Raw genomic sequence first — 19,838 nt, 5'->3', positions numbered from 1 at the left:
GGAATAAGAAAATAATTAGGCTTGGTGTGGTGGCCCCATATCTACTAAAAATACAAAAATTAGCTGGGCGTGGTAGTGCGTGCCTGTAATCCCAGCTACTTGGGAGGCTTAGGCAGGAGAATCACTTGAACCCGGGAAGCAGAGTTTGCAGTGAGCCAAGATTGCACCACTGCACTCCAGCCTGGGCCACAGAGTGAGACTCTGTCTCCAAAAAGAGAAAAGAAAAGAAAGTAATTAAAGTTAATGACGTTACAAAGGTGGGTCCCTATAGGATTAGTGGCCTAATGAGAAGAGACTCCAAAGAGCTCACTGTCTCTATCTTCCTTGTGGGCACACAGTGAGAAAGTGGCCCTCTGTGAGTCAGGAGAAGGGCCCACCTCACCATGCTGGCTCCTGACTTCAGACTTCCATTCTCCAGAACTGTGAGCAAATTAATCTGTTGTTTAAGCCATCCAGTCTGTGGTTTATTATGGCATTCCTAACTGACCGATACTGTCATGGATAAATTCAAGAGTACATCTTTGAAAAAAGATGTCTAGCTTGGGTTGGATCAGCTTTGAATCTCTTCCAGGTACAGGTCAGTCGAGGGTAGTCCCTGACTTTACAAGTGGGGGCAGTTTCAGCTGAGTGCAATGGCTCATGCCTGGAATCCCAGCACTTTGAGAGGCCAAGGCAGGAGGATTGCTCGAGCCCAGGAGTTCAAGACCAGCCTGGGCAACATAGGGAGAGTCTCATCTCTAGAAAAAAAAAAATTAAAACAGATTAAATGAATAAAAAAACAAAAAGTGGGGACACTTTTAGGACTTATCTAGCTTTGAAGAGTCCTCCAAAGGGGTGACAGATTTGGCCTCACACTAGTTATTTGGATGTGACCTGGAAAAACAGAGTAGCTGCCTAAGCTTCTGAGGCTTTAGGAACCTCAAGACTGCCCCTTTCTCAGAACTGGCCCTTCTTACTGTCTTTAAGGATCCAACACAAAGAGTTAAAAGGCAGAGTAAAAACCCATAGCAGATCAATTTAGGAGAAGCACAGGATTGTACCAAGATGTTTAAAAAAATTTCCATGTATCTGCTTTGGAAAAGAGAACTTTTCCTACTGTTGTGAATAAAAATGTTTAGTGTCAACAAAACGTTAAACAAACTTAGCAATTAGCAAAAATGAACCCACTGATACGAATGTAGTAGTCAATGGGGCTTGAACTTGTAATACCAGCATTTGTTGATTTTTAGATGCACATTTTAGCAACTCTGAAATCAAAGCATAGCTTACAATCCATGCATCTTTTTTTTTTTTTTATATGGGGTCTCGCTCTGTCACCCAGGCTGGAGTGCATTGGCAGAATCACAGTTCACTGTAACCTTGAACTACTGTGCCCAAGTGATCCTCCCACTTCAGCCTCCCAGGTAGCTGGGACTACTACATGCCAGTAGTGGCTGACTACGTGCCACCGAGCCTGGCTAACTTTTTCTGTAGAGGTGAGGTCTTGCTATGTTGCCCAGGTTGGTCGTCAAACTCCTGGCTTCAGGTGATCCTCTCACCTCAGCTTCCGTAAGAGTTGCAATTAAAGTTTTGAGCCACCACACCCAGCCACAATCCATGCATCTTTTATTTGATGAAATATAGTAGACAGTGTTCACTGAATGTCCATCACATGATGGGCATGGGCTTGATACCTCATACACACTTTTTTATTTATCCTCATCACTATGCCATGAAGCAATTATTATTGCTATTTAAAAATGAGAAACCTAGACTTAGCTTTTCTAAGACTAGAAAGAATTGGAATAGTATACTGCAATATGGCAGAAACATGTGATTACATAGACCCTCTCCATTATCTCCTTTTAGCTACTGTTTTGTTACTTTGTGTTTTGTTTGCAAATATAAATGTATTTAAGCAACAATCAGCCAGAAGACTCTGAGTAACACAATTATTTAAATAAGCAATATAATAAATGACACCCAGAAATATTTATTGTTGATTATGAACCAGCTACTGAGCTAGGACACATATTTCATTTATTTTTTATTTATGTATTTTTGAGACGGAATTTCACTCTTGTCACCCAGGCTGGAGTGCAGTGGCGCAATCTCAGCTGACTGCAACCTCCACCTCCTGGGTTCAAGTGATTCTCCTGCTTCAGCCTCCTGAGTAGCTGGGATTACAGGTGCCTGCCACCATGCCCAGCTAATTTTTTGTATTTTTAGTAGAGATGGGGTTTTGTCATTTTGGCCAGGCTGGTCTCGAACTCCTAACCTCAGGTGATTTGCCTGCCATGGCCTCCCAAAGTGCTGGGGTTATAGGTGTAAGCCACCGTGCCCGGCCCACATATTCCATTTAATCATGACTATTATCAGCCCTATTTTATTGTATTTTATTTTGAGACAGAGTCTCCCTGTGTCACTCAAGCTGGAGTGCAGTGGCGTGATCTCGGCTCACTGCAACCTCTGCCTCCTGGGTTCAAGTGATTCTCCTGCTTCAGCCTCCCGACTAGCTGGGATTAAAGGCACATGCCATAACACCCAACTATTTTTTGTATTTTTAGTAGAGACAGGGTTTCGCCACGTTGGCCAGGCTGGTCTCAAACTCTTGACTTCCAGTAATCCACCTGCCTCAGCCTCCCAAAGTGCTGGGATTACAGGAATTAGCCACCATGTCTGGCCAGCGTCATTTTAAAGGTGAAGAATTTGAGGCTTAGATTAGGTTAAGTAATTTTTTTTGGTCCTGTAAAAGTGGCGAAGCTAAGACTCAAACCCCCCATGTCTGACACTTAAGCCAGGGCTCTTTGGCAGCGGCCCTTCTGCCAGTCACAAACTAGAAACTCAAGCCCTAAGTGAACACAAACATGGGCCATAAGACAAAGGGAATGTGATGTGTCAGATGAAAAGAATGAGAAGGAGGCTGGGTGTGATGGCTCATGCCTGTAGTCCCAGCTACTTGGGAGGCTGAGGTGGGAGGATCGCTTGAGCCCAAGAGGTGGAGGCTGCAGTGAATCACGTTCACACCACTGCACTCCAGTCCCAGTCTGGGTGACAAAGTGCGACCCTGTCTCAAAAAACAAAACAAGCTGGGTGCAGTGTCTCTTGCCTGTAATCCCAGCACTTTGGGAGACTGAGGTAGGTGGATCACTTGAGGTCAGGAGTTTGAGACCAGCCTGGCCAACATGGTGAAACCCCACGTCTACTAAAAATGCAAAAGTTAGCTGGGTGTGTTGGCATGTGCCTGTAGTCCCAGCTATATTTGAGAGGCTGAGGACGCTTGGACCTGGCAGGCAGAGGTTGCAGTGAGCCGAGATCATGCCACTGCACTCCAGCCTGGGTGACAGAGTGAGACTCTGTCTCAAAACAAACAAACAAACAAGAAAAAACAAACAAACAAAAAAATAACTGGAAGAAGTCAGAGATGCTTCTGGAGATTTTGGAAAGTGGGGAAACACGCAGTGCTGGTGATGGGGGATACCGGGGTGAAGGTGACATCCGATAAAATCAGTCAGAAAGGACCTTGGTCCTCAGTAACGAGCAGTGTGGCAGTGACTTAGATGAGGTTAGGAACAGGAACTTGGGGGACACGGTAAGATTGGGCAGGATTCCAGGGTGACAGGGCAGAGGGCAACTCGATCTGGGAAAGCTGAACCTCAGAGAACTCAAGACATATTTCCAAGACTGAAGAATTATTCAGATTTATTTCACAAGCTGGTTATGCCTCTGAGATGTGCCCATGTATTCAGACTGTGGCGAAGGAGGGAAGGACGACATGGCTGACCGGCATGAGGGGCCCTGCGTGCATTACTTCCTTTAATCCCTCACCAACCCTACGAGGAAGACACCACACATATCCCTAGTTAACAGATGAGAAGGAAGCCCAGAGAAAGGAGACAATTTGCCAAAAGTTACACGGGCTTGAGGAGTGGAGCCAATATTCTGTCTGACTCTAAGAGCTTAAACTAATTTCTTGTGACAGGATCTCATCAGTGGTTGCCTCTGCTGAAAGAGGCTGACTTGAAAGAGGCACTAGGGGTTCTCTGGAGGGACAGATGTGTTCTGTGTTCTGATTAAGAGTAACACCAGTGTGCACATTTGATAAACTTACCAATCTATACACTTAAAAGGTATGCATTTTATTTTATTTTATTTTTTATTATTATTATGCTTTAAGTTTTAGGGTACATGTGCACAACATGCAGGTTAGTGACATATGTATACATGTGCCATGTTGGTGTGCTGCACCCATTAACTCGTCATTTAGCATTAGGTATATCACCTAATGCTATCCCTCCCCCCTCCCCCCACCCCACAACAGTCCCCGGTTATTTTTTATTTTATTTTTGAGAGAACCTCACTGTGTTGCCCAGGCTGGAGTGCAGTGGTGCAATCTCGGCTCACTGCAACCTCCTCCTCCTGGGTTCAAGCGATTCTCTTGTCTCAGCCTCATGAGTAGCTGGGATTACAGGCATGGGCCACCATGCCAGGCTAATTTTTGTATTTTCAGTAGAGGCGGGGTTTCACCATGTTGGCCAGGCTGGTGTCAAACTCCTGACCTCAAGTGGTCCGTCTGCCTCGGTCTCCCAAAGCGCTGAAATTACACGTGTGAGCTACAAAAGCTGGCCAAAAGCTGTGCATTTAAAAAATGTCTATCTTCCTCTCTAGGCTATAAACCCCATGAAGGTCTAACATAATGCTTAGCACATGGTAGCGGTCAGTGAACAGTGACTGAACAAGGAACTGTGCACTGTTATCGCTGTATTACTGAGGGCATCAGAGCCTGGCACAGAAGAAGAATCCCTGCAAAGGAAGGACACAGAGCAGAAAAGGGCTCTGTGATGAGACCCTGAGAAGCCGTCCTCTCAGGCCACTGCTTCACAGCAAAGTGGTCATCTTGCTCCTCCCAGTCATGCCCAATGGTGAGCAGTAGCTCATTGACCCTATCATTTTCTGTTAACTGAGAAGCTACAACTCTGCAAAAGTGAGACATAGCACCGCATACAAAACAACGCCGTTTATCCCATATGACTCTCCTGAACTCCACTGGAAAGGAACTAAATTTTTTTTTCCTTTTGAGTCAGTCTTGCTCTGTCGTGCAAGCTGGAGCGCAGTGGCATGATCTTGGCTCATGGCAACCTCCGCCTCCCGGGTTCAAGCGATTCTTCTGCCTCAGCCTCCCTAGTAGCTGGGATTGTGGACATGTGTTACCAGGCCCGGCTAATTTTTGTATTTTTTAGTAGAGATGGGGTTTCACCATGTTGGCCAGGCTGGTCTCGAACTCCTGACCTCAGGTGATCCGCCTGCTTCGGCCTCCCAAAGTGCTGGGATTACAGGCATGAGCCACCATGCCCGGCTATAACTACATATTTTTAAAACATCACCTCAGGATCTATGTCCTAGGGAAAAAAAAAAATCACAGAAGGCATTTTCTCATTTGTGTGGACAGTTACTCCACAATTTGCTTCTTTAGTGCCCAAATTATCTTGGCCAAATTAATTAGGAACCTGGCCTCTCTTGCTTCAGGGGGAAAATTCCATGAAATAGACAGTTATGTTGCCATCAGAGGGAAAGACCAAGAAGCAGGATTTTGACATTTTTTTTCCTTGCTATGAAAAATAAGAAATTTTTGAAAGAGGAAAAAAAGGACATCATGGCCACTAATTCTTTATTCTGACTCAGATGGTTCTGTTTCTATGTAAATATGCAAAGAAACAGATAAACAGAGAAAAAAGGCCCCATTAAGTCCACATCCATCAATTCATCACGGCAGGAAACAAGAAAAGAAGCCAGGAGGCTTGAAATCCCTTTGAGGCTTGGCACAGGGTAGCATGAAAACTTGAACACTGTTTCTCACAGGATTTAATTATTCCCATAAGAAAAAATAAACTTTCCAGAAAAAAGCAAGGATATCTTTTGTTCCCGATTTGTAAGTAGGGCTCAAATTCCTTCACAGCTTGAAGGCTGAATGGTTTGCTCTGACGAGTGTTTGATTAAACTACCAAAAGTAAGGATTTGGGATTTTTCACTTGGATGACCCTGCTAGATCTGGTCCTGACCTAAGTGAGGAGCTGATGCCAAGAATGAAAATTATTTATTTGATCTTCTCCAAAACAACCCAGGTGAACACGTGAGCACTCCAACAAGAATACAAATTCTCTCTGCAGAAGACACGAAAGGTCACACATCTATGAGCAGTTTGCCAGGGATTTCAGGGTTTAATAGAATATGTCATCTGTTGGGCTCTGCCTCATGGGTTTGCATTTTTTGAAATAATACAATAGGAAGCATGTGGGTGTTGGGGGAGATAAATCAGATTTGAATCTAACTCTGACATTTACAAGCTGGGTGACCTTGGGAAAGGGATAAGCTGGGTCTCGGTTTCCTCATTTGTAAAGTCAGGCGAACACTACCCACCCACCTTCAGCAGTTGTTGGAACACTGAGAGACCATGGGGACACAATGCTAGTGGTCACTAAGTGTATTTCCTGAGCCTTTCTTTGGAAGTATCAGTTCATTGAATCGTTTAGTAAATTTGCTTCCAGCACGTACTAAATGCCAAGAATTGTGCTAGGTATTGAGAATATAGTAGTTAAAACAGACAAGGGCTCTACATTTAGACAGCCATTGAGAACAGATGGACAAGTAACATATAAATACATATAATCAGATTCTAAAAAATATGATGGAAATAAGACAGGTGTTACAGACTGAACGTTTGAGTATTCCCAGAATTCATACATTGAGGTTGGGTGTGATGGCTTAAGCCTGTAATCTCAACACTTTGGTATCCTGAGGTGGGCAGATCACTTGAGGTCAGGAGTTCGAGATCAACCTAGGCAACACGGCGAAACTCCATCTCTACAAAAAGTACAAAAATTAGCCAGGCATGGTGGCATGATGTGCCTGTGGTCCAAGCTACTTTGAAGGCTGACAGGAGGATCGCTTGAGCTCAGGAGGTGGAGGTTGCAGTGAGCCATCTTCAGGCCACTGCACTCCAGACTGGGTGACAAGGTGAAACTCTTTCTTTAAAAAAAAAAAATTCCATGGCCAGGCATGGTGGCTCACACCTGTAATCCCAGCACTTTGGGAGGCTGGGGCAGGTGAATCACTTGAGGTCAGGAGTTTGAGACCAGCCTGACCAACATGGTGAAACCCTGTCTCTAATAAAAATACAAAAAAATTAGCTGGGCATGGTGGTAGACACCTGTAATCCCAGCTACTTGGGAGGCTGAGGCAGGAGAATCACTTGAACTCGGGAGGCGGAGGTTGCAGTGAGCTGAGATTGGGCCATTACACTCCAGCCTGGGCAACAAGAGCGAACCTCTGTCTCAAAAAAAAAAAAAAATTCATACATTGAAATTCTAACCCCCAGTGTGATGGTATTAGAAGGTGGGGCCTTGGAAGGTAATTAGGTCATGAGGGTTGAGCCCAAATGAATGAGATTAGTGCCTTTATAAGCAGAGACCAGAGAACTTGCTCTTGCTCTCTCTGTACTATATCATTGCTGTAAGAGTTATTAAGAAGTTATTTTAGGCAGATAGAGAGGAAAAGGGGTCCTAGGGAAGTTTTTGTTTTTAAAGCAGCTCTTACAGCCAGGCCAGCAACCTTTAATATGCAAATGGTGGCTATTAGAAACTGGGTCCATCCAAACATGGCGATTCCCTGGCCTTCTTGCCCTTGCCCCACAAGTTCCTGGCAACATGGCTGCCCCCACCTATCCCAGCGTGTGTAGAACATCAGGGTGCCCTGCATTTGCATATTAAAAGGCTAGGGTGGGAGGGCAAGCTTTTTTGGGCTACATGAATGACATGCCTCGTCAAACCAATCCCCTGAGCCCTGTGCAAATCAGACACCACCTCCGCCAGCCTACTTATAAAACTGGCTGGTATCCATGGCACCTGGGGTCTCCTCTTTTGGCTTTGGAGCCCCCCTCCCTCTGTCTCTGTATGGGGGAGCATCTATCTTCAGACTCCTCCCATCTTTCTTGCCTATTAGACTCTCTACTTCTGAAAACCACTCCATGTGTGTCCATGTCATTTTTTCCAATTTGACTAGAGACAAAGAACCTGGTGTTCCTCCACTCACTGGAGCTATATCATCATTGTTGGGATATAGCGAGAAGATGACCAACTGCAAACCAGAAGGAAGACCCTTACGAAACACCGGGTCTGCCAGCACCTTCATCTTGGACTTCCCAAACAAATGTTTGTCATTTAAGCCATCAGTTCTATATAGCAGCCTAAAATGACTAAGACCACATGGTGATAAGAGGAGAAGTAATTGGAGAAAGACAGGAGGAATATCACAGGGTATTCAAGGAAATTTTCTCTGAAAAATTAACATTTAATCTGAGACTTGAAGGACAACAATGGAACCAGCTATTCAGCCCTAGGCAGGAGCAAACCCAGTATCTGGGAGGAACAGAGAGAAGGCCGGGAAGGAGATAAAGGTATGATAAGTAGGGCCCAGATTATAGACTTTGTAGACTACAGAAAACATCTGAGTTTATTCCTATTGTAATGGGGAGCCATTAGAGTATTTTGAGTGCCTGAGTCACTTAATTAGATTTTCTTGAGAGGCAGACATAAGCATAATCATGATGTATTCCGGAAATGTAAAAATTCTCCCTGACTAAAGCAGAGGATGTCTTCTAGAGGGTCATGTAAAATAAGGTTATCTAGATAGTATTGTCCAGAAATGGGTTTAGACTTGATGTGATTAAAAAAATTATATCATTCAAGGTTGTGACATGAAACCAACGTTAATGTTTACACAATATCCATTATACTGTAACCTACAGAATAGCTTGGGGGCTGGGCATGGTGGTTTACGCCTGTAATCTCAGCACTTTGGGAGGCCAGGGTGGGCAGATCACTTGAGGTCAGGAGTTTGAGACAAACCTGGCCAACATGGTGAAACCCTGTCTCTACTAAAAATACAAAATGAGGCATGGTGGCACATGCCTGTAGTCCCAGCTACTTGGGAGGCTCAAGTAGAAGAATCGCTTGAACCTGGGAGGTGGAGGTTGAGTGAGCCAAGATCGTACCACTGTACTCCAGCTTGGGCGACAGAGTGAGACTCTGTCTAAAAAAAGGAAAAAAAAAAAAATACTGTGGGGAGGAACTGGCTTCCCTTTCAAAGTAGCAGCAAAGAGGTAAGAGACAGATTTTTTTCCTCCTGGGATGATTTCTTCCTCTAGGATATGAGTATTTGGATGCTGACATTAAATGAGCTCCTGTAGCAAAAGAGCCTTGCACGGCTCAGGGTCAGGTACGTAGAAGAGACAGTTCCTTCTCTCGTTCGCTCCTTTCCCCTTTGCATTGAAAGGAAACCAGAAGCCCTGGATATAAAATTCTTCAAGGATGAGTGAAAAGTCATCAAAGGAAAAATGCAGGAAACAACTTCTCGATGTAAATGCATTGCATGGGTTGATGAAACTTTTGATGATTTCCATATTTCATGCTCCATTCTAGAATTGTAGTGCCAAACAAAAGTCCTCCAAGCCCGACGTTTACAGATTTTATTTTTCAAGTAAAAGAACTTTCAAAATAAGAATAGCTCAAATTCAAAGATGCTTGGTCAAGCCTGGCCAACATGGTGAAACCCCATCTCTACTAAAAATACACAAAATTAGCCGGGCATGGTGGCACGCCTGTCATCCCAGCTACTCGGGAGGCTGAGGCAGGAGAATCGCTTGAACCCAGGAGGTGGAGGTTGCAGTGAGCCGAGATTCCGCCACTGCACGCCAGCTGGGCGACAAGAGTGAAACTCCATCTCAAAAAAAAAAAAAAAAAGTAGTCATAGCAAAAGTGTGAAAATCTCACTGGATGGAGCGGCCACAAAGGCCCAGATACAGGGTTCTGCCCCCATTCAAAACCTGGAGAAAATGAGAACCCTGACTAAAGGGAGAGCCTGACATTCAGTGTAGGAAGGGACACTGAGGCACTTTACACTATCCTAGGTCAGCTCTGGACAGTCAGAGATGCCAAAAGGAGGCATGTGGTCAGAATGTTGGACAATTTCCACCACTCAGACCTAGCAGGTTAACCAGTGCCCAAGTGGGCAGATCCTTCCCACAGGGCACCCCAGGACCTTCTTGAGGACTACACACCCCAAACTCTGCAGTTTTCCGAGTTGAAGATAGCAGCAATGACAGGTTGCTGGGAACAAGCCTTTACAAATAGATTATACAAATGGCTTCTTTGTAAGTGAAATTATTCTATGAAATGGTAAAATAGGAAATAATTGAGTCAGTGTTTTTGGTAAGAAAATAATGTACAAAATAATTTCTAATGAATATAAGCAGCTAAACTATACGGAAGGACATGGTATTTGCTATCATTGTAATTTAACCAACAAACAGTAATACTAAAAAAATGTATATCTCTGTATAGTCATGCACTGCATAATGATGTTTCAGTCAACTACGAACTGCATATATGATGGTGGTCCCATCATCTTTTTTTTTTTTTTGAGACAGTCTCGCTCTGTCACCCAGGCTGGAGTGCAATGGTGCAATCTTGGCTCACTACAACCTCTGCCTCCCGGGTTCATGTGATTCTTCTACCTCAGTCTCTTGAGTAGCTGGGACTACAGGCACCCACCAGCATGCTCGACTAATTTTTGTATTTTTAGTAGATACTGGGTTTCAGCATGTTGGCCAGGTAGGTCTCAACCTCCTGACCTTGGGTGATCTTCCCACCTCAGCCTCCCAGAGTGCTGGGATTACAGGCATGAGCCACTGAGCCTGGCCTCCCATCATCTTATAAGATTGCAATAAAGCTAAAAAATTCAGCTGGGCATGGTGGCTCACCCTTGTAATCCCAGCACTTTGGGAGGCCAAGGCAGGCAGATCACGAGGTCAAGAGATCGAAACCATCTTGGCCAAAATGGTGAAACCCCGTCTCTACTAAAAATACAAAAATTAGCTCGGCATGGTGGTGCGTGCCTGTAGCCCCAGCTACTTGGGAGGCTGAGGCAGGAGAATTGCTTGAACCCAGGAGGCGGAGGTTGCAATGAGCCGAGATCACACCATTGCACTCCAGCCTGGGCAACAAAGCCAGACTCTGTCTCAAAAAAAAAACAAAAAAGAAAGAAAGAATGCTTTAAAAAAAAATTCCCATTGCCCAGTGACATCACAGTTGTCATAACATTATAGCTCAATTCATTACTTTTTCTATGTTTAGACACACAAATACCATTGTGTTACAATTGCCTACAGTATTCAGTACAGTAACATGCTGTACAGTGTTTATAGCCTAGGAGCAATAGGCTATATCTAGGTGTGTGGTAGGCTATACCACCCAGGTTTGTGTGAGTACACTCCATGATGGTCACAATGACAAAATCGCCTTAAAACCCATTTCACAGAACATAACCCTGTCATTAAGTAGTGTATGACTTTATATCAATTCCAATGCAGTTTGGCCAAAAGCATCTTCTTAGAAGGGTTTTAGGGCTATATCTTAACAACAACACTGATAAAGATTCCTTTTGCGTGTTTCTCTTAAATGATAAAATGTTATGTTAAACAATTTTTTTTTTCCTCCTGCCAGGTTTGTCAGAGTTTTCAATATGCTAATGTGCTTTGTAAATTTCTAAAAGGGGGATAAAATATGTGGCAGTTTAAAACTGCTTTGATCAGAGAACCTCAGGACAGATGTTTTGCTGGACCAGGGAACTGTGTAATAATACAGTGATGGAAAGGCTGCTCTAATGAACTCTGTAAAGCTCTATAACATAAGAAAACCACTGTGTACCTCTGAAGAAACTAAACATATAAACCATATGAAGTATTAGCTTATGAAATTGAAAAAATATATCAGGTAAAACATCGATCAGGGTATATACATTAAAGAGTTAGTTAATGAGTTGACAATGCCCAGAATGGTTATGTATGTACATCAACAAAGATAAACTAAAATCAATTAATTTCACTGTACACTTGGCTAAGCAAAACAAGGTCTTTAGTTGCAATGTAAATAAATTCATTGCTTTCCTCAAAAGAAATGCTCTTTAAGCCAAAGCATCATGCGAGTGAGTGCACACTCAGAACTGAAGCATTGTGCCAAAAAAAATTTATGCTAGGTACTTTATTGTGGAAATAAAATATAAAATCCTTCCCCAGCCAAGAGTTCCATTAGAAAATGAAAAATTCAGCCTTGGCATGGATGCAAATGCTTGCTTTTTTATGATCCTGGCCAACATTCCTACTCTGAGTTGCTTTGGTGCTGTGCCCGCTGCAGTCCTGGGAAGGTAGAAGGGCTCTGCCATGCACCACCTTAGCCAGCAGGGCTTCCACGGCTGCTCCAGAGCACAGGACCCCAGGGCCTGTGCCCCCCCGACATGAGTGAGGTGTTCAAATCAAAAGGCGGAAGCAGCCCCTAATCATACCAGCGCTGATTACCTGGGCAAGCAGTAAAGGTGCTCTTTGCTTCCTTGAGCCATTTTCTGTTGCCCACTTATTTTTTCCAGCATGCAAACCAATGCCAGAGAGCTCATGCTGGAAATCAGAGAGGCGGCGATCCCAATCATGCTTATTGCTACTCTAGGAAAAGGCTGATGGAAGAGGATGAAAGTATTGAATAAATGAACAGGGGAATGATCTTTAGCTTTTAAGCCTTCTGCATCCTCTTATGGTTTCGGATAATCAAGACAGAAATACCCTCTTGTGAAACATTTCACAGACAATAGAACAAAGCTGTGCTATAAAAAGTATTTCAAAGCAGAAAACCTCAACATCCTCATCAATAAAAACAATGTAAATAATATATATACACACACAAGAAGTCTAGAAGAATATAAATCAAAATGTTAATGGCTACGTTTTATAGGATGCCAATTACACACTTCAAATAAAGCTGCTTAAAAAATGTTAACAGTAGTCATCTCTGAGTTAGGGAAGATTAGAAGTAATTTTAATTTTAATTTTTCCTGCTTGCATATATTTTCCAAATTTTCTTGACTGTATATGTGTCTTTTTTTCTTCTTTTTTTTTTTGAGACAGTCTCGCACTCTGTCACCCAGGTTGGGGTACATTGGTGCGATCTCAGCCTGCTGCAACCTCTGCCTCCCAGGCTCAAGCAATTCTCCTGCCTCACCCTCCCGATCAGCTGGGACTACAGGAATGCGCCACTACGCCTGGCTAATTTTTTGTATCTTTAGTAGAGACCGGGTTTCACCATGTTGGTCAGGCTGGTCTTGACCTCCTGACCTAAAGTGATCCACCCGCCTCAGCCTCCCAAGATGCTGGAATTACAGGCATGAGCCACCATACCTGGCATGTATATGTATCATTTTAGTACTAAAAAATATGTAAAAGTTATTTTCAAAAATCTTCCATAATTCATTCATTAATGAATTGTTGTTTGTGTAGCTCTTTGTACTTTATCAAGGTTTCCACACATTTAATCCATAAAACAATGGGAAATAGTATGATTGTCATTTCAGAGAGGAGAAAACAGACTCTGAGATGCTATAAAACTTGTTCAAAGTCAATGAGCTAGTAACTAATAGGACCAAGATCTAGATCTCCAGATCTCTTCCAAAGTTCCTGGCTTTTGTTTTCTTTTTCTCAATATTGGCTATGTCGTATGGTCTATTATGTGCTACTGGATACATAAACCCCACAGGAATACACCTTGCATAGAATAGAAGCATTGGAGTTCTTACACAAAGATTTAAGCAAAGGGAAATACATACTTTTTCAAATTCAGTATTGGTTGAGGGGGAACATGTAAAACACCAGAGGAGGTTTGGAGACCAAACCTCCAAACACCAGGGAGGTAGGAAAACTTGCTCTCCCGGTTCCTATATCATATGTGCTTGGCTTCATTTTAACCCCATTCAGAAAGGGAAAAGGAAATTTGACAAAAATGAAGCCAAAACACTTAAGGAGAAAAAGTACACATGGCACCAAATAATGAAATTAAGCTAGAGGTATTTAGACACTGCTAAATGTTGTTTTGTTGTTGTTGTTGTTGTTTTGTTTTGTTTTAGAGACAGAGTCTCGCTTTGTCACCCAGGCTGGAGTGCAGTGGTGCGATCTTGGCTCACTACAACCTCTGCCTCCTGGGTTCAAGCGATTCTCCTGCCTCAGCCTCCTGAGTAGCTGGGATTACAGGTGTGTGTCACCATGCCCGGCTAATTTTTTTATTTTTAGTAGGGATAGGGTTTCGCCATGGTGGCCAGGCTAGTCTTGAACTCCTGACCTCAAGTGATTTGTCTGCCTTGGCCTCCGAATGTGCTGGAATTACAGGTGTGAGCCACCGCACCTGGCTAGACACTCCTAAATGTTTATTAGAGGAGAGGGAAGACCCAGGGAGAGGTTAAAGACTTTGGAGAACAAGAACGAGAGGGCAGAAATAGAAAAGGACACAAAATAAGACGGGTTTGGATCCCTAGTAAGAATCATGGCCAATTTAGCATGAAGAACCCAAGACAGATATAAAAGAGGGTGAGAAAGACCCGTTAGTACCTTCATTCCTGCTGCGGCTGCAGGGCCACTGGGGTCTACAGCCTGGATGTGGCATGGCTTACTTCCTCGCACCACAAAACCCCAGCCAACAGCGTCACCAACAATCTAGAGAGGAAAACCACAATTAGCAAGCAGCCGACTGTCTCCGGCAATTTGCTTATTCTTCTGAGGGAGGGAAAACCAGCCCAGGATTAAGTATACACCGTGACATATTTTCCTCCGTTTCTCTCTTCCCTGCCAGGGGATTGGAACACTGCTTCTATCACAAACCCGGGCATCTCCCTGTAGAAAAGGTGGTAAAAAAAATCTAACCTGTTTGGCAGAAAGAAGATGCTCCCATGAGGGCATGATTCAATAAACAACTGGAAGATTTTCTCTTTCTTAGGCTGTTATACAATTTAATGTCAGACTCCAATAGAAGGTTTAGAAAAAGTCGTAACGTGGTTGAAATGTCTCTCCAGATACAATTTCTACTCTAAGTTTGTTCTTTTCCCCAGTATCCAAATGATACACTCTTGATCCTGCAATGTCATTGAAGTCTAGCATAATTATTGAAATTACTAATGGTGGGAAATAAAGAGACTTGGCTTTTTTTTTTTTTTTTTTGAGACAGAGTCTTGCTCTGTCACCCAGGCTGGAGTGCAGTAGTGAAATCTCAGCTCACTGCAACCCCACCTCCCAGGTTCAAGCGATTCTCCTGCCTCAACCTCCTGAGTAACTGGGATTACAGGCATGCAACACCACGCCTGGCTAATTTTGTGTATTTTTAGTAGAGACAGGGTTTCACCATGATGGTCAGGCTGGTCTCGAACTCCTGAGCTCAGGTGATCCGCCCGCCTCAGCCTCCCAAAGTGCTGGGATTACAGGCGTGAGCCACCGCGCCCAGCCTAGCCTTGGCTTTCTAAAAACACAATATTCTCCACCAAGGGGGGAAGAAAAGTGAAAAAGCACATAAAGTTCACAATGTACAAGTAGACTCTAATCCAAAAGTTGTTTGGAATTAGAGAAGGCCTTTTCTATAGAAATCATTATTAGAGCTAGCAGTTTAATTCTCTGGACAGCTCCTAGCCACATCTTTCACACATATCCCAACCAAAACACAGCCGAAACACATTCACAATCAATTACTAACAATGTTGGCATTTAAATGAAAAATCAAAAATAAATACTTTCAAAATACAATCTACTCTCTTTTGAATGCTGGAGACTGAGGAAAAACAGGGAGGCAAATGAAAATTTTTGTGGAAATGCTCAAGATTTTCAGGCACTTCCATTACTTTACAGTTTGCTGTTATTTGTATATTATACTCAATTTCACTTCCGAAGGTGGAGTTTATCTTTTCCTCTGGTACAGACATGCTGTCAGCGCCTTTCTCCTATTAACTCCTCAGCATTCAGAATGTGAAGTAGCCCTCAGCAAATGTTTGCAGCGTGACTGAGTGTGGATAGAATTCTCCCCCAGCCTGAGGTAATACCACTAAAGTTAGAAGATGAAGGAGAAGTGTTTTGAAGAGGGTATGAACGTGAATTCGAGGAGATTGACAGAAGGAGACACGGGAAGGGGAGTGGGTGCGGTGATGCTGAGAGGAGCACTTTCATTCCATTTGAAGAAATCCAATGCAGACAGAAGGAACCTAAAGGACCTCCAAGAAGGGGCAGGTGGTCCGGAGCTGCTCACAGCAAGTCAGAGGCTTGTGTACCTCAAGGCAGGCTCACATTGTCGAAGCACCCTGCCTACGGTAGAACAATTTATCCCACAGTTTCCTTTCTCTACCTTAACACTCCCTTAATGTTTTAAATAATTTCTAGAATTAACTATAATGCAGAAGGGATTATTGGCATCATTTGCACTTCCATTGGCCATAAAATCTAATAATAATTTAAATTACTAATGGTGGGAAATAAAATCTAAAATTATTAGATTTTAAGGTAAATGCAAGTGCAAATGAAGCCAATCTTAAAATTTGCAATTCAATTAGAATAAGTGCATAATGGAAATCTTTTCTTTAACAAAGAACACATCAAAAAACTTTTAAATGCTATATTAATAATAAAGCTTGTGAAGTCCTAATGCATCTTAGTGCCTTGAGGTCAAGAAAGCCTATTATCATAATTATGCTAAAAACAAAAAGAAAATTAGAAAAATAGTTTTCATTTCAGTCTATAGGCTACCCACTGACACATGGACATGGTGCAGAAAAATGGGCAGCATAGGAGAAAAAGGCCAGACCATCAACCTACCGTGAATGTCTTCCTTGCATATGGAGCCCCGGGAGTAAGGAGTTCCTCAGAGGTGACAGGTCTCTTCAGCACTGTCAGACAAACACAATGTCAAGACATAAGCACTTCCTAGTCCTCCATCCATATATTCAGCAGCTATTTATTGATATCTCGTAGGTGACCATCAGTGAGAAAAAGTGGCAAAGATCCCTGCCTCACAGTTGATATTTTAGCTGAGTGGAGACAGAAAATAGCAGCAAACATAAATAACCCTAAACCTACCTTACAAAGCTAAGGAAAAAAAGAAAGGGAAGGAAAGCAAGAGTGCCAGGGATGGGGATAAGGGGGCAGTTCAAATTTTTTTTTTTTTTTTTTTTTTTGAGATGGAGTTTCGCCCTTGTCGCCCAGGCTGGAGTGCAATGATGTGATCTCGGCTCACTGCAACCTCTGCCTCCTGGGTTCAAGCAATTCTCCCACTTCAGCTTCCTGAGTAGCTGGGATTACAGGCGCCCAACACCATATCTGGCTAATTTTTGTATTTTTAGTAGAGACAGGTTTCACCGTGTTGGCCAGGCTGGTCTTGAACTCGTGACCTCAGGCAATCTGCCCACCTCAGCCTTCCAAAGTGCTGGGATTACAAGCATGAGCCGCCCGGCCTCACTGCCTTCTTAACACCTAGGACTGCATGTATCCACTGCTTTCTGCCCTGAGTAATAATGCCAGTGAACTTTTCTGAGTACTCAACATGTGCTAGAGAGGCACCATGAGAGGTGAATATACTAACTCACTCAATCATCACAAGAATGAATGAGTTAGGATCATTGTTATCCCCATTTTATAACTGCAAAAACAACCTTAGAAAAGTTAAATTGATTGTGTCCAAGGTCCCAGAGCGAATGGGTGGCAGATGTAGAATCAAACTCAGGCATTAGACACCAGCATCCACACTCTCAGCTACTGTGCCACACTCACTCTGGGCCGTGCTGTCCTGCAAGCAAAAGAAAGGGTCTAGAAGCTCAGGAAGATAGTGGCATGCTGTCCTCCTGAGACACCTGTTCACATCAGCTCACTGCTGTTGCCTACCAAGATGGCAGATAGCAGCCAATTCCTGACTTGCGGCTGCCTAAAACCCACCGATAATGAACCTCCCCATCCATCCTGGGCTCACTAAGAACTGGAGAGGGGCTGTCGTATCCTCCCCAAGTAGCCAGGGGGTCAGGGGACAGAGACCATTCTAATCCAGCTCTGTAGACATCATGAACTTGAAGTGCCACAGAGAAACAGAAAAGGCCCCAGCCAAGGGGCCTAACCTGGTGAAGTGGCATCCTCCAATCCCCTTTGCTAGTGACAGTCAGAGGTCAGGTACCAGTCCTGGAAAGAGTGTGCAGCGGACAAGGAAAGGCAGCGTGGGGCGAGGCCTGATGATCTACCAGGCAGCTGGACCTTGCCCACTGGTTACATGCGCGGCCTTCTGGCCTGACAAGCACCCTTTCAGTGAAAGGCAATCCAGTGCTTCTTGTTGAGGTGACAGGTTGCTGATCTTATCACCTTTGCTTTCAGAAATCTCATAAAAGCAAAAATTAATTTATGTTCACCAAACAAGAGGGAGTAAGTCAAATATCAAGATGGAAACAGAATCTCTCAGCAGATGGATGGGAGGTAAGAAAAGTGGTCAATATTTGAGGACTGAGATCTTTTTTATTCCCTGTTGGATAACTCTCTCTCCACTCCCCATAAACCCTCGGGGGCTTATGAATTTGGATACATGAATCACACTGTACTACTTGGCAGCAGAGCTGACCATTTATTTTAATGCACTTCTCTTTATTATGTTGAAAAATATAGAAACTTTGAGGCCCAGGGAAAACTTTTTTCTTTTCATATCCTTGGAGGCTTATTTGCTTATCACAATGATACTGATAACATCAATATCTTTAGTACTGTTTTTTTGTGTCTGGCTTAGGGCATTTATATACAGTACTAGAAAAACATATCCTGGTGTATTTCAGATAATTAATTTTTAAACGCATCACTGTGAAGGCCTGATCATCTGCTTGAGAAAAAAAAAAAATCACAGATGAACTCACTGGGTCTTGGGAATCCTCTTAAGAGTGAGAGAGAAGCTTGTCAAACTATGGGTAAGAAGTGGGATTTACAAACCACAACTCAGTCCTGACAGCTCTTGTCCTTGGAGACCCATGAAAGGAAACAAGCCTTTTTCTTCTGCCTGCATAACAGTAAACTCTTCCCTTTGACCCAGAAGCAAGGAGAAAGAGGAAACAATACTAACCTACCTCAGGGAACATGGATTTTGTTGCTAATTTCAGTAATTAACACTGTTTTTCATACTCCATCATAAGCAATCAAAAACATGTAAAATGGTTATGGCACCACTGACCCTTTTATTGAAACTGAGATCTTTTGCTTTTAACTTTGAGGATGCCTGTCAGATTTCTGTGAAGGCTTCAAACATCCCATTTCTAAGAATTCAGTTCTCTTTTTTCATTCTACTTTAGCAGCAAGCTCCAGTAATTGAAAAACCCAGTACTCAATGACTCTTCAGCCAGGACAGTGTGGAAGCAAGTTTCTTCATTCACTTACAGGTTACATTTATTCCTGCCGCTAACACTCCAGAAGGCAGCAAAAAAAGAAAAAAAGTTAGATCAGGAAAAAGAGCCACCTTCCTAGGTAATAGCATTAGATGACAGAGTTTTCTCTCAAAGCCTTTTGAACTGCATCAATTAGTCCTTATTCTTACTAACATGAAATGTTTTGTTTTTTTCTCCAAAGAGGTGGTGTTTTCATTGAGTTGGGGGTTATGACCTGTCATCTTTGTATCCCCAAGATCTGATGATGAGGAAACAACATGAACAAAAGGAACAGAGCCTCTTCCTCGAAGGTGACAGACTGAACTGGGGGTGGACAGTGCCTTAAACAAATGGGTTTGAGAGTGTTTTCTGGTGGTTACTGTAGTGATGGACCACACATCCTCATCCTGGCAAGTGAGGACATTAGGTGGGTAAGGGATGGTGAGAAAGGGTAGTTTCAATGGATTACCAGTTCCTGGGTGGTTGATGAACTGATTGGGTGGAGGAAGGATTGTTTCTAAGTACATGTTCACCAACGATCTTTGTGCCTAGATTTTTTTCCTGGAATATAA

General features: G+C 43.2%; 1 protein-coding gene across 3 annotated transcripts in view; it reads right to left on the bottom strand.

The window, feature by feature from the left end:
* DEPTOR (DEP domain containing MTOR interacting protein) overlaps nucleotides 1-19,838 on the bottom strand; it is a 186,230-nt gene that overhangs the window by 33,103 nt on the left and 133,289 nt on the right. For 2 of the 3 annotated variants that reach the window (XM_054498937.2, XM_054498936.2), the window contains exons 7-8: nucleotides 16,700-16,770; nucleotides 14,459-14,563 (exon numbers count right to left, since the gene is read on the bottom strand). In XM_054498937.2, the coding sequence (XP_054354912.1) occupies nucleotides 14,459-14,563; nucleotides 16,700-16,770 (176 nt within the window). Of the gene's footprint in view, nucleotides 1-4,146; nucleotides 5,379-14,458; nucleotides 14,564-16,699; nucleotides 16,771-19,838 lie in introns of those variants that run through there. The other variant, XM_063669041.1, reaches the window with a different exon arrangement.

Source organism: Pongo pygmaeus, chromosome 7 (assembly GCF_028885625.2).
Source record: "Pongo pygmaeus isolate AG05252 chromosome 7, NHGRI_mPonPyg2-v2.0_pri, whole genome shotgun sequence".
NCBI classification, from domain to species: Eukaryota; Metazoa; Chordata; class Mammalia; order Primates; family Hominidae; genus Pongo; species Pongo pygmaeus.
Note: the sequence above shows the minus strand (reverse complement) of the source record. Positions and strands in the feature narration are given on the sequence as shown.